General features: G+C 40.0%; 1 protein-coding gene and 1 long non-coding RNA gene across 2 annotated transcripts in view; one reads left to right on the forward strand and one right to left on the reverse strand.

The window, feature by feature from the left end:
• Window positions 1-625: 625 nt before the first annotated feature.
• Window positions 626-14,151, reverse strand: part of arap3 (ArfGAP with RhoGAP domain, ankyrin repeat and PH domain 3) — a 37,920-nt gene continuing 24,394 nt past the window's right edge. Inside the window, exons 15-36 of the mRNA XM_084718538.1 lie at window positions 12,482-12,623; window positions 10,899-11,003; window positions 10,651-10,807; window positions 10,457-10,559; window positions 10,069-10,267; window positions 9,907-9,970; window positions 9,661-9,824; window positions 8,154-8,366; window positions 7,773-7,878; window positions 6,621-6,768; window positions 6,462-6,530; window positions 5,463-5,537; window positions 5,130-5,247; window positions 4,888-5,016; window positions 4,660-4,796; window positions 4,490-4,572; window positions 3,869-3,904; window positions 3,436-3,499; window positions 3,201-3,338; window positions 2,953-2,991; window positions 2,243-2,762; window positions 626-994 (exon numbers count right to left, since the gene is read on the reverse strand). Coding sequence (XP_084574664.1) covers window positions 2,283-2,762; window positions 2,953-2,991; window positions 3,201-3,338; window positions 3,436-3,499; window positions 3,869-3,904; window positions 4,490-4,572; window positions 4,660-4,796; window positions 4,888-5,016; window positions 5,130-5,247; window positions 5,463-5,537; window positions 6,462-6,530; window positions 6,621-6,768; window positions 7,773-7,878; window positions 8,154-8,366; window positions 9,661-9,824; window positions 9,907-9,970; window positions 10,069-10,267; window positions 10,457-10,559; window positions 10,651-10,807; window positions 10,899-11,003; window positions 12,482-12,623 — 2,769 coding nt within the window. The 3' untranslated portion in view covers window positions 626-994; window positions 2,243-2,282. The remainder of the gene's footprint in view (window positions 995-2,242; window positions 2,763-2,952; window positions 2,992-3,200; window positions 3,339-3,435; window positions 3,500-3,868; window positions 3,905-4,489; window positions 4,573-4,659; window positions 4,797-4,887; window positions 5,017-5,129; window positions 5,248-5,462; window positions 5,538-6,461; window positions 6,531-6,620; window positions 6,769-7,772; window positions 7,879-8,153; window positions 8,367-9,660; window positions 9,825-9,906; window positions 9,971-10,068; window positions 10,268-10,456; window positions 10,560-10,650; window positions 10,808-10,898; window positions 11,004-12,481; window positions 12,624-14,151) is intronic.
• Window positions 3,815-8,235, forward strand: LOC146326302 (uncharacterized). Its single transcript, XR_014770598.1, has 4 exons — window positions 3,815-4,168; window positions 4,678-4,803; window positions 4,918-5,044; window positions 8,102-8,235. It is a non-coding gene; the product is annotated as an uncharacterized LOC146326302 (long non-coding RNA).

Here is a 14,151-nt window from a genome sequence, read left to right on the forward strand (position 1 = left end):
GTGGATGAGATCAAAAATATTTTTTCTTTGCGGCCTGTAAAAAGTGACAGAAATGATTGGCTACTGATGGCCGCCATGGTTCACTTCTGGTTCTCGGCTTCGCAAAACTGGCAGCCTGACAAACAGGATCACATGGCACAGATGATGTTTTCCTAAACCTAACTAAGTAGTTTGTTGCCTAAACCAAATCAAACTGCAACAGAAAACTGAAACTAATACATAAAAACAACTACTTTTGAAAATAAAGTCCTGTGTTTGAACAGTTCATCCACCACAGGATGTATTCTGTCATTATTAATGGATAATAGTCAGACTTATATCCTGTTTACATCTGGTATTAACATGTGATCTGTTTAAGGATGGACCACATTCTGATCATGTAGCACTTACACCTTACATTAACGTGTTTTTCTTTATCTAGATGACGTATCCGGATACAGATCACATTTTAATACCAGGTGTAAATGGGGTCAGATTTGTATCACACATGTGGAGGACTCTGTCAACTTGAAACAGTTAGTCTGCCGCTAATATAAAACAAATCAACCTACTTTACTGTTTTAAAATGAAATGATAATATGAGTTGGTTGAAGACATTTTCCATACTGACGATTAGACGACACTGAACTCTGTTATTTGGCTTTAAAAGAACTCAAAGATATGAAACGTACATATAATACAGTAAATTATAATATATCAGCTTCAGTCTGTTCATACAGTCTCTGTTGAGTCTGCTTCAGTTCAGTCAGTCAGGCACAAACAGTGACATCACTCAAGGTGACCTCTCAGCCAATCACAGTATCCGCTGCTCCCTCCGTCTCTCAGGTTCCTTCTTTAATTAAACAGTTCTGTTGTTCTGTTTCTCTGTCAGAGCTGATGGTTTGATTCCTGCTCACTGGACAGAAAACAAAGCATCTCCAGTGATGTTTGTAACCGTCTCCGTCTGACCTCAGAGTCCTCCTGAAGCCTCATTCTTCTTCGTCTGTTAAAAAACCTGCAGAGTCAGGAGGAAAGCGGTCCTCTCAAATGAATCCTGCCTTTACATCTTTAAATTAGTTACTGATTTAATTCAGTCTAATCTGAGGATTCTTCAGGTTTTTGTTTTTATTTTCACTGTAAAACCTCTGATGGATCTCTGCTGCCCCCTGAGGGCAGCAAGCAGCCACTGCAGATACAGTGAGATTAAAAAAACAGGTTTCTGTTCAGTCATTATAAAAAAAATCACTGAAGACAAAACCTTAAACTGCACTTACTGTAATAATACAATAATATAACAGTGACTGTAAATACTTTGCTGCTGCATGAGTACTTTTACATTTGATTACTTTGACTTTTCAAAGTAAAATGCCATGTCAGGCAAGTACATCTCACAACTCAGTCGGGTGGTTAAAGTAATTTGTCATGTCAAATGGCAGAACAAAAAGTTTTCAGCTTCTCAAATATGGAGATTTCCTGCTCTTTTTGTTAATCATCATATTAAACTAATATCTTTGGATTTTAGTCCTACAAAAAGAGACACTTAAAGACCACCTTGGATGTTAAAAAACTAGGATGGACTTTAACATTTTATAGTCAAACCAGAAAATTTTCACATTTAAGAAGCTGAAATCAGATTTTTTTTTAAATTTTCTTTCTTAAAAAATACTCAAACTAATCAATGATCCAAAGAGTTGTCCATTCATTTAAGAATTGATTCATAATAGATTCAGATTCATTGCAGCTTCTTTACTCATCTATGACAGTAAAATGATCTTTTTTGGGTTGTGGATGAAACAAGACATTTGAGGATGTCACTGATTGACATTTTCTTCATTTTCTGAATTTAACTTTCTGACAGTTAACTTTAGTCTTTCTCATAAATTGATGACCGCTAATAAATAAAATAATTTGTACAGGGGCAAGTACAAACTGACGTTGGCATGTAGATTTCTGAGCCACTTACCCAACCAGGTTGATGCTGAACTCTGCTTCTCTGTACTTTTACTGAGGTAAATTCTTGAATGTAGAATTTGACTTCTACTTGAGTATTTTTGAGTATTTTTACATTATTGTGTTGATTTGACATGACTTAAGGTCTGCTAAGCTAGGCTAGTTAGCTTTTAATGGAACGACCCGTTTATCTGAGAGAATTGATTAAGTATTGGAGGGTAAAAATGAGCACTATTCATTATGTCTCTCTGTTAGAACTGTCTTCCCAGCTGCTGTAGAAATAAATAAAATTCATTTAAAAAAGATATTCTACCGCGATAACTTTTTTCTGAGCTGTAAAACCTTCTCTTCTCTCAGACATCATATGGCTGTTCCTCCACTCCCTTGTCAGCCTCCTCTTCCTCCTCCTCCTCTTCGTTCTTCTTGGTGAAAGCAGACGACAGCTCCTGCAGGAGCAGCTCCTGTGACGGCGTGCAGACTCCCTGCAGCTGCTGCCTCTTTCTCACCGGAGGCTGCTGACTGCTGAGGTCTGCTTCTTCATCACCTCCTCCATCACCACCTCCGCTCTGCTCCTGAGAGTTCACAGAGCCGCCGTCCGTCTGGACCGGGTCTGCGACAATCACGTGATCTCCATGTCCAGTTTCGACGGGAACCAGTCTGAGCGGCGGGTGGTCCGGGACTTCTTGTGTCTCTGCAGCACTGCTGGACAGGAAGCTGGTCTCCAGAGATTTCAGGACTTGCAGGCCAAAGTCGCCGACCTCCTCGTAGAGCGGCTCGGGGAGGTCCGGAGACTCGGAACGCTCCTCGAACGAGTCCTGCTGCACCTTCATGGGCTGTCAGAGACAGAAAGAGACAGGATCAGTACTGCAGCAGCTCATTTTCCTCCATATACAGTACAAAACACCACCTAAGTACAAAATAAAGGTAGAAAATCCTCAAAGTACAAATCAAAATTATAGATTACTTCTAAAGTACAAATAAGTACAAAATATTCACAAATTATAAAGTATGAAAAATACTCACAAAGTACATAGAGAGAGTCCTCCTGTCGTGTAATTTTCTCTGTAGAGAAAAAAAAGTAAAAATAGCCTTTTTTTCTTACTGAGTAATTTTGTAAATAACTGTCATTTAACAAACATGTCAATAACTGATTTTTATGTCCGTGTGTGTCCACTCAAACATTGTTAATGTGCACAAAATATCTTAAAGTAGATCAGTTAACATTTTCTAAACTGAACCAAACTGAAGTGAAAGACTCAAAGATGTCTGACCAGCGTCTGATTGGCCGACAGCATGCTGCTGTTGCTCTCGTCTCCTCTGATGGGGACGAGCGGCATCGTGCCGAACTTCTGTTTGGAGATATCAGCGGAGGAGTGACGCCTCAGCACCGGAGGACCCGGGTCATCGTTCTGCAAAAAGAACCACAAAGATCAGATCCAGAGCAGCTTTCAGCAGCTTGAATCAGTTCCTGAGCCACTGAACCAGCAGGATGAGAGCTGATCTCACCTGAGCTCTGAGGAAGCTGGTGATCCAGTCCCACATTTCAGCCTCACTGCTGCAGCACAGAAACCTGAGAGACAACATCAACACAAGGGAAGCTAAGAGTCTGGTGTAGAGGGCTAGCTCTGTAGTTGGGCTTGAACTGGACAATCTGGAGGTGGTTACAGAGCACAGGATGAGGAGTAAGCTGGACGCTATTCTGGAAGAACCACCCAACCTCCCTCCCCACCCCCTTCCCTTCTTGCTTATACAGTTGAGATGTTTGGAGAGTCTTTATGGATTTGTAAATACCTGAGAACGTTACAGGGGCAAGAAACCGTGAAAACAGCTGAGTTTGGACTTGTTTCTGCAACAGTTTCAGTCTGTTTTACATCAGATGTCATTCAGAAAAAGTTGACAGTTTCAAGCTGTGACATGAGAGGGTTAATGTAAAACTTACAGCTGATGTTTGTCTGACATCACCGTGAAGCCCCACCTGCAGGAGGAGACAGATCATAAATAAATATTCACCTTATGACACAGATGAGATTATTGACTGTTGAGGTCCCTGCTGACCTCTGACCTAAACCTCACAGTTCAACCCCTCAGGCTTCATTCATAACGACACTCTTGTGTTTTCTGTTCTCAGGTCTGATCTCTGTCTTGTAAACCAGCTGACCACAGGATGGTGGATTAGTTTTCCTCTCATCTGCTGGTTTCAGGACTTCCAGCCATCTTTGGTATGACCCAGTATTTTTTGGTAAGTTCTGCAAAAGCAGAATACAGGAACTTCCAAATAAGGTAAAAAAAAAAAAAAAAAAAAACCTGATATGAAACTATAAAACTGACACGTATCCAGTTATCTCCTTGCAACTGTTTTGGCCTGACAACAAGAAAACTTCAAAGTCATTTTTTTCTGAGTTCTGCACTCTGAGAAGTTCCTGCCTGTTTCCACTCTGCCTGGATGATCCATTTAAATTCTGAATTTCATATTTTTTCTATTTTCTTTTTTTCTTATACTTATCCAGACCTGGAAATGAAATCAGATTCTATTCAGATTCTATGATTCTATTCCTGTTACCTGCTCGGAGCTTTCAGTTTCCTGCGGATGCCGATGTAGATCTTCATGGACTTCAGAGCCCACTCCTTCTCTGGTTTGATGCTCTGAACAACAATCACAGACCAGTGAGGAGAATGGAATGTGACCCAGTGTTTACTGGTTGACTTTTTTAATGGTTGGACTGTTTTTACCTTCTTGTCTTTGAGCAGCAGCAGTTTGTGGTCTTTGATCTGGAACGTTCTCTCCTGGAACCTGTTCCCCTGGAGGAGCTTTGGAGGTTCCTCACGACACCTCAGCAGACCGACCTTCATGATCTCGCACTTATAGGCTGAAAGGTCAGAGAGTGTTGAGAATCACTGAAATTCACTGGTGTTGATACAGACTGTGACATTTAAGGAATTGTGAAAAGTTGGACCTACAGGTGAGGATGTTGATGCCTTCTCCTTTAGGAACTCTCTTCACCACCAGGTAGGCGGAGCTCGGGTCGGCCATCTTGCACCACTGCAGCGCCTGCTCCAGGACTTTCTCTTTGGGGTGTAATGGACGCTCTGAAACAACAAAAACAACAGCAGTCAGGTAGGACAATAAAATTTCCCAGGCACCCTGAACACACCTATTCACACGTATCACACAGAGCGAGAGAGAGGGACCGGTGTCTCACCCAGCTGTCCGTCCTCGATGGCCTCAAACGTCATCCACACGTCTTTGTCTCCGGCCGGGACGTTCCTCATGAACAGAACTTGATTGGTCAGCTCCTCAGCACACATGGTGGGAGACACCTGCAGGGGTCAAAGGTCACACAGACTGTCACATCTGAAAATACATTTCCTGCTTCTCCCAGCATGCACTGGTTGAGGCAGATCACATGTTCACATCCTGCTGTCAGTCAGCTGTTAGCATCAGTTTGTAAAACTCTATCAAAACAGTATCGGTCTCTTAGTCGATAAGTGATCGATTAATATGATCAGTATGGATGAATGATGTTCAGACTTACTTTGAGAGTGATGCAACAGTCTGGTATCTTCATCTCCAGATAGACTTCAATGATCAGATCACCAGCCTGAGACAGCTGCACACAAAATCATCGTCATCATCATCGTCATCATCATCATCCTCATCATCATCATCACAACCTCAAGTACCACAGTATTAACCTACCTACCAGTGTATTATCAACTTATTTTAATTTATCACCAAGTCTGTACTCGTTACGCGTACCTGAGTGTGGATTACACTATGTAATCTACTTAGTTACTTTTAAAATCATAATTGAGAACAAGTTGCATTAAATTAACTGATTACCTATTTATCACAAACATTCTTCCAACTCATCACTAATCAATAACCAGTGGTGGAAAGATTTGCACTCAAGTACAAGTACTGCTACATTGCTAAATATTACTTAATTACAAGTAAAAGTACTTTGTGTTAGAAATATACCTAAGTAAAAGTAAAAAGTATTTGTAGCAAAAAATATTCAGAGTATTAGTTACTTTTAACCACTGATATCACAGGGTTGCAAATTTTGTGTTTTCCTGCATCAGTAGTTAAAAAAAACACTAACAGTCAATTAATTATTAATAATTTGTAAGATACAAAAACCATGATTAAATATCCATGAACACATTTTTCATTGGTTAAATTCTTAAATTGATCAATGATTAATCATTAACATCCTTACTCCTGCTGCTGCAGTGTTTTGTTTTTCATTTGTCTATCAGTGTGTTCATTGGCCTGTTTGTGATCAGATCAACTGATTGGCTACTAAAATGCAGATGAAAGGTCTAGAAAGTAATTCAACTTGTACTCCGTACTCAACTATGATTTTAAAAGTAACCAAGTAGATTACATCTAGTAATGCACACTTAATTACGAGTAAAAGTACAGACTTGACAATCTATTTTACAGTAATTCTAAATAAATCTGTTTGATTGAAGGGATGTTTGTGATGTTTGTATTCATAATCATGTGTATTTGTGACTGCAGTAAACACCTGAGTGTCCTTCCAGGAGGTGATGAGGCTGATTTCCAGCTCGATCTGAGTCTGATGCTCCTCGTCGATCTGAAACACGGTCAGAAGTTCAGTTTGAGTTTGTTCAGTTTTTCTACGACACAAATTAAAATGTCTCAACGTTTGTTCAGAGTTACTCACATCAAAGACGTACAGGTAGTTGTCAATCAGATCCTCGACGATCTTCACCTCATGTTCTCCTTTCCCGTCGGTCTGGAACAGACTGGGAGCGAACAGCAGCGACAGGTTCTTTGTGCACATCTGGTTCAGATCAGCGCACTTCTGCACCCTGAGAGAGACAAAAGAGGATTCACCAACTTTAACTACTTCTGCTATGAACAACACTCAGTAGAAGTACTGAGGGCTGTACTACGAAGCAAGCTCAACACAGCCAGGCTTTCTTTGCATGATCTGGATCGACAAATCTTAAAACCGCAATCAGAGATAACAAAATAATTTTTTTTCCAGTCTGCCATAATTATCTAATTTGACTCTCTTATCACATTCCCTGAAGACTGTTTAAAAATGTTTTTTCATCTGAGCCCTACGAACACAAAGTGACACCCTTTAGTCACTGAAAATTCCACAACACGTTTGAGCAAATGTTTCACAATAAAAGCCTTATTAAGGAATTAAGTATTCCGTCCTCTCAAACAAGAACTTTTAATTTGAAACATAAAAAAAATGTTGGGTTTGGGCAAATGGGAGTGAATCACAAAATGTGGAGGCTTCATACTAAAATATGACCAAATATACTCAAACAAAGGGAATTAGAAATAACAGCCTCTCTAATATAAGCAGCTGAGGAGAATGAAGGCCTCAGGACACAATTTGAGGAAATACAGTACATTTTAGAGCCCTACACAGCTCTGGCAAATGAGAGGGGAAATGACCTCATGTTCCAAATTTGGTGAAATGGACTCCAGAGTTGCAGGTCTGTATACAATAGCTCACCTCCTCATTGTGTAACCAATACAAGCTTTATAAAATGCAGATTTTTAACTGCAAAACAGCAGCTAGAATAGATTACATGGACACCAAATGTCAAATTTAATACCCAAGTTAAATTAAATGGGCCTGATGAATCAGTGAAAAACACGTTGTGACTGATAAAACCGAGTCAGGAAGCAAACATCGAGTTCAGTTTCAAAAGTCTCAGTTTCCACTAATCCAGAAAAGTGACAAAAAGAAAAAAAAAAGAGGCCAGCACCGTTTCTTAATCTCAGTTCTAGGGGTTTGAAAATGCCAGTAGTGTGGATGCTAATCGTAAATGTAGCTTCACTGTGAACTCACCTGTACAGGTGACTGATGAGAGCAGCCAGAGTCGTCCTGTTGACCCGAGGAAGACTCCGGATGATCTCCTTGTAGCGGTCCAACCTCTGACTCTTCTGAGGGATCTCTGAAGATGAAAACAGGACAGACTTTGATCATCTGTCTCATATTTTTCGTGACTTTTTCTCACCTTTTGAAATTTGTTTATAAACCTGATTTTGAACTAATTACAATTTATAAAATGATGCATATCATATCATTATTACACCTGAAAACTCTGGTCATTTTGTGGGCAGTAGAAGAATTACAAGCAGTAAAAGCATTAAACATCTGAGACATCTCATCCTCAGACAGAGACTGAACTCTGGACCTGGACTGTGGTCTAAAGTGAAGTGGACTCACTGGCGGCCTCCTGCCACAGTGGGTGGAGTTCAGCCATGAAGATGGGGTCCTCCACCTCTCTGAAGAACCTCTTCAGGACGTCCGTCACGTCCTCGATGAAGTGGTCTCCGATCCGCAGTTTGACGTTTCGAGCGTCTTTGCGAAACTCTTCCATCAGGAGTTTGATCCTGGACTTGGCTCCGTTCTTCCTGTAGATCCCCTCGTGGCCCAGACCTACGGAGCATGCTCAGAACGTCACTCAGGTAGGGATGCATTCATTTATATTTATAATGTCTACAACCCTTAATGTATTTACTCAGAATTTATTTAGAATTCTTTATCAAGTGTTACATTTATAATGTCAATAACACATGATTTATTAATACTTGATTTATATATATTTGTTTATATTTATAATGTATATAATGACCTGAATGAACAGAACAATAACTAATTCACCTGTGCAATACTGATAATATACACTGTTATCAACATATATGCTGTACACTTCAACTAATACTCTTATTTATAAGATTTCTGCATTTTAATACATAGTTATAGACAGAAGAAACCTGGAACTAAAGAAAATTTGAGAAATTTGACCTTTTGACACATCTCAAGTCCCGCCCCTTTTCACTGTGTGCTCCAATAACAGCTGAGCAAGCTTGGCACGGCAGAAAGTCTGTCAGTTTTCCCACATTAAGACATATTTATGTATGTAGTCAAATATTAAATTAGCAAAAATACTAGCTAACTAGCTAGCTAATAAGTGTCTGAATTTTAAATTGAAAATCAATAAAATTGAGCTTTCAGTTCCAATAAACAAAATCAGAAAAGACAGAATCTGTGACTATATTTTTTTCTCTCAACCCCTTGCTGCATCTAGCATGTGGATGACATGTAGGTTATCTTTTCAAAAAATAATTAAAAGCAATGATTTGTTGATTTGACTCAATAATCTAATGATGGCAGAGCCATCAGTCCTGGAAAAGGTGTAGATCAAAAAGTCAAAATGAAAATTAAAGGGGAATTGTGACACCCCTACTAGCTAATCTGTATCAGATAGCTAATCTACATCAGTTGTTCGATAGCTACTTAGCTAACGTTTCGCTAACATTAATTAACTTAATTTGACTATATGTCGATCCCTTAGTCTATTCCAGGAACATCTTGTAGATATGCAATATTTTTTCCCCAGGATGGTGATGGCATGACTCACCCCACTCTGCCTTCGATTGGCCAACTGTAACATCACATGTCTCATGCCTAAACCATGAGCCACCCAAACCAGTGATGTCGAAATTTGTTAGTCAATCAGAGACAAAGTAGGGCAGGTCATGACATCACACTCCAAGTAAATAAAATATTTGCAGCAGGTACCAAGCTTGCTTAACTGTTACTGGAGCACAGAGCAAAAGGGGGCGGGACTTAGTCATGACTTGGCCATTCAGTTGTAATTTGTATCACTTCACTTTCTACTCAAGGTTCAGATATTTGACTTGTACACCTTGTTCCTCCTCTTCCTCACCGTACTGCGTGATGAAGGCGATGCAGCTGTCCACAATGATGGGGATATCGTTCCTGCTCAGCTGCTGTTCTCTCAGAGTGTTTCCTTTTCCGCCGGCCGCTCGCTGGATGTCTGAGTACCACAGAGAGAAGTCAGTCCGGCCGACGCCCTGCAGGTGGAGAGTCCTGACGAAGAGGAGAAACACAACGATGAAGAACAACAGAAATCAGATGAACAAGTGTTCAGCTGAGGAACTCTTCATCTCACCTTCCCTTCTCCACTAAAACCAGGATGTCTTTCTTCTCGTGGTTCTCCGTCTCTGAGGCGATACCTTCGACACAAACAGAGACAGTTTTATCTCAACACACCAACCAACCAACAAATCAATCAATCAGAATTAATCAGGTGTATCTATAGATCAGGACTCACTGAGCTCCTGCAGACGATTCAGGTTGATGATGTCCTCCGCAGCTCCGTCGTTTCGCGGACAGATGAAGAGGTTGGACTTCTGCAGGACAAAGTACGCCTCCTTCCACTGCTGAGGGTCCAACATGGCTCTGTACCTCAGCAGACCGACCCGCTCAAACTCCCGAGTCAGCAGGCAGTGACAACTGAGGGGCGTCGCAGCCTGACGGGAACGGACAGCACAGTTTATCAGAAGTTATCAGACGATACTAACATGTATCTGTGGTTTTAATAAAACTATAGTACTTTATTTCCCCCCAAAAAACTGCTCATTGCATATTATCCTCTACATAAGTCTTTATTTAAAACTGAGGCAGTGTGGGGGACAGAGTCGAATGTCGTAGTTTCAGACCTTCCCGATGGATCTGGTCCAGCTGTGCAGACTGTCGGCCGTCTCCAAACCAAACTGGTAAAGTTTCTCTGAAGTCAAATACAACTCAAAGGTGTAACGAAACCTGAGAAACACACACATTTCACCTTCATGAACAGAAACATAAAAACAATTATGGGATCAGATGAAATGTATAAAAAAAAAGCGGTCCGTACCTGTCGATGAAGCCGTTGTTGTTGTTGGACACATCGGGTCGACTGACACCCAAACACACAATGTCTTTAACACTGATCTGCATGCAGGGATCAGCTGATCGATCCGACTCATAGAAGAGCAGAGACCGATCCACCGAACACCAGAACTTCTGGAAGTCTGACAACAACATGAGGAGACACTTAAGTAACACACAGCTTCCTAAAACTTATCCCCAAGAAATGTTCTGAATAATCTGCTGGTTTCTTACCTTCTCGTGTCTTCCTGGACAGCGTTCCTCTGTGGACGGAACTGGACTTGTAGAGGTAACCGGAGTGAAGGACGGGCTGCATGATCTCATCGTACACACTGGGGTCTGACAGGAGAACACACACACACACACACACACAGAAACATCAGGCTGATGTTAGAGACTCTTCTGTCACTTCTGGTTCTGGTTCAGGAGCAACATTACAGAAAGTTGCTAATTGTAATATCCTATATTAGTTCTTTGGTAACCATGGTAACTAAGGTTAGGACCTGATTCATGTAAAAAAGTCATTACAGATTAACTTGTTCCTAAGTCAATGTTCCGATCCTGCTGAAGATCAGAAAAGTATTTTGTGCAAAGATTCAAACTTCTCAAACTCCTAACTTTAGGATAAACTGCTAAACCATCCCAACTTTACCTTTTAAACCTGCTGTAGGTAACTTCCTAACTTGCTAACAGTAGTTAAGGGTAGCATTAGTTAACAGCAGGTGATGGTAGTGTTCGCTAACGGTAGCTAACTCTAGTGTTAGCTAGCAGTAGGTAATGGTCAGGACCTAAATTGGGATTTGTTATAGTGGGGGCTTCCTGGTGTCAGGGTTGCTATGGGTGCACATGTTTGTATAATACTGCAAACTATAACTGTAAAGTATAACAGTGTGAGATTTACAGAGTTAAGTCTCGTCTGGCTGATGGGTCAGGACTGAGCACCAGCCAGTGTTAGTTAACAGTAGCGAACAGCCAGAAGTTACAGAATTGTTTAGGTCAGCGAGATGAGAAAAGCAGTGCTGGTTGCTATGGTAACAGACATAAAAGTACTTAAAATGACCTAATCTGAGATAAATTGAAGGATGAAGTACGATAAAACAGGATTCCTAAAGTTAGATTTGTTTTTGTAATATCAAATTACAGCCCTGGTTGCAGTTCTGATGAAGCTTCGTCTGTGGTTCACTTTGTACTCGTTCAGTCAGATTAAAAGTCTGTCTGTGTGAGTTTCTCTGCTAACTGAAGCGAAGTGTAATGAGATGAAAGCCTCCCTGCAGGAACAGAGCTGATAACACAACATGAACTCAGCTGACCTGCCTCCACAAACTGACCCTCAAACACGCTGCAGACACTTTATTTTTCAAATCACAGATGTCCTGCTGCAGTGTCGAGTGCAGGACATCACTGCAGTAACTGCAGACTTTCTGCAGTTTTCAACAAGTTCAAAATAAAGTAAAATACTTTTTAAGATCTTTGTAAATGTAATTTAAGATCTATTTCACATTGATACTGGAAAAAACATATATACATCATTTGTGTTTGTGTTTATTGGTTCAGTGTTGGTTTTGTTTTGTAGTTTAACAGTGTGATCAATACTTTTTGTTTTTCACAAAAACATTTAAAAGTGAGACTGAAAGTAATGAAACCATATAAAAGTAAAGTCAGCTTCATAATTTTAAAAAATTTAAGGCTTAAAATTCAGATAATTGGATTTTAGACCTTTCAAGGACTTACAAAAACCTTGTAGACAGAGTACAGTAGACGACAGTAGAGTACAGTAGATGACAGTAGAATACAGTAGATGACAGCAGAGCTCAGACCTGATGCGATGCAGTTGTCCAGAGGGTGATGATGTTGTTGGCAGCCGTTGGAGTCGTTGGCGAGGCGAGCTGACTCCGCCTCCGAGAAAATCTGAGTGACAGTTTTCAGAAGAGTCTGTTCAGAGACGGCGGTGCACAGCACCTGTCAGTGAGAGAGAGAGAGAGACACGTTCATTTAAATTTCATTTTAGGGATGATGATGGTTGATTGATGATCGATTAATCTGTTGTTAAAAATTCAATTGATCAAGTAAAATTTAATTGATCTTCTGACAAAAAAAGTACAACTGAATTTATTTTTATGAGTGTGCACCACCTATTACATAGCTTTGTTAAATACTTGATTCTGATTGGTTAATTACAGCATTATATCTGCAGACTGCTGCTATGGCTGCAGTACAGATCATAGACTCTGGAGGAGCAATAAAACCATTTTAAAATCAATATGTTGTGTCAGATTATTGATTTTTTTTTTGTCAGTAAAGATGTTATGATAATGCACGGTGAGCAGGTCATTATTGAGAAATAATAAACCCCCTCAGTCTTTGTGTTGGGGTCCTGCATCACCTTGTCAGGGATTATTTCGCAGTAATGATCTGCTCACTGAACATTATCCCTGTTTAACACTGTACTGTACATTTAATACATCTTTATATCAACATCATTAAATTAAAAGTTATTAGTGAAATGTCACTGTGATTTTAACAAGAAGAATAAGGATGAATAAAGAGAGCAGACATGTCTGATGTCTTAGTTTCCTTTTTTGAGCCTCAGGCAGCTTTTATCTTTGTTTCCTCTGATGTCTGAGGCCCCAGTGCACTCTGGGAAAAGTTTCCATCCAACTATTGTGCAGCTTTTAAACAATCATCTAATGACTCAATATTCTTCAGAAAACATTTTAAGAGCTGAAAGTTCTTGAAACATTCAGTAGGAAGGAGAGAAAACCTGATTTAAAGTGAGATTAAAAGCTCTCAGGTCGACTTTGTGTTGTGATGTTTCTCTGCAGACTGACGCCTCTGTCAGCTGCTGACAGACTCACTTTGTCTGTTCCACATAAAAAGCTTCTGTTCTGTCCTCAGAGCTGCTGCTGCTGCAGAATCAAACCAGAGTTACAATATGTTGTTCACCTGAAGTCACCTGGAACTCTGATATTATTACTGCTGTTTATTGTTTTTGGTATCAAACATATTCTGTTACTATTAGTTTGACATAATTTGTATGATTTTTTTTGTTGTTGCTCTGTTTGTTTTTGGAAAAAATGCTGTACACAACTGATCTGTGTGGGACATTTTTTCAAGTCAGCAGTTAGTTTTTGTGATTGTTACAATTCTAATTTTAAAAGAATTTCATTCAAGTTAAATGAAGAAAACCACACACTACAGTTATATGATAATTAGCAGATGGTTTGTGGAGATGAACAGTAGGTGGCAGCAGTTCCACAGTCAGAAAATCATTATACCGTTGAAAAAAAAGAAGACGTAATTAAGAAAGTGGAACCTGAAGAAAAACAGGATGAAAATCAGACATTAGTGTTTCACGTATTAACGTGAGGAAGGTTCCACCGGAGCTGTGTGGAACCATCATGGACGTACTATAGAGCCATGAGAGCCATGAGGAAACAGCTGATTGGTTCACATGACTTAAACTTCTTCAGAGGAAGATTTTTCAAAT

Source organism: Lutjanus erythropterus, chromosome 5, assembly GCF_056507025.1.
Source record: "Lutjanus erythropterus isolate fLutEry1 chromosome 5, fLutEry1.hap2, whole genome shotgun sequence".
Lineage (NCBI taxonomy): Eukaryota > Metazoa > Chordata > Actinopteri > Lutjaniformes > Lutjanidae > Lutjanus > Lutjanus erythropterus.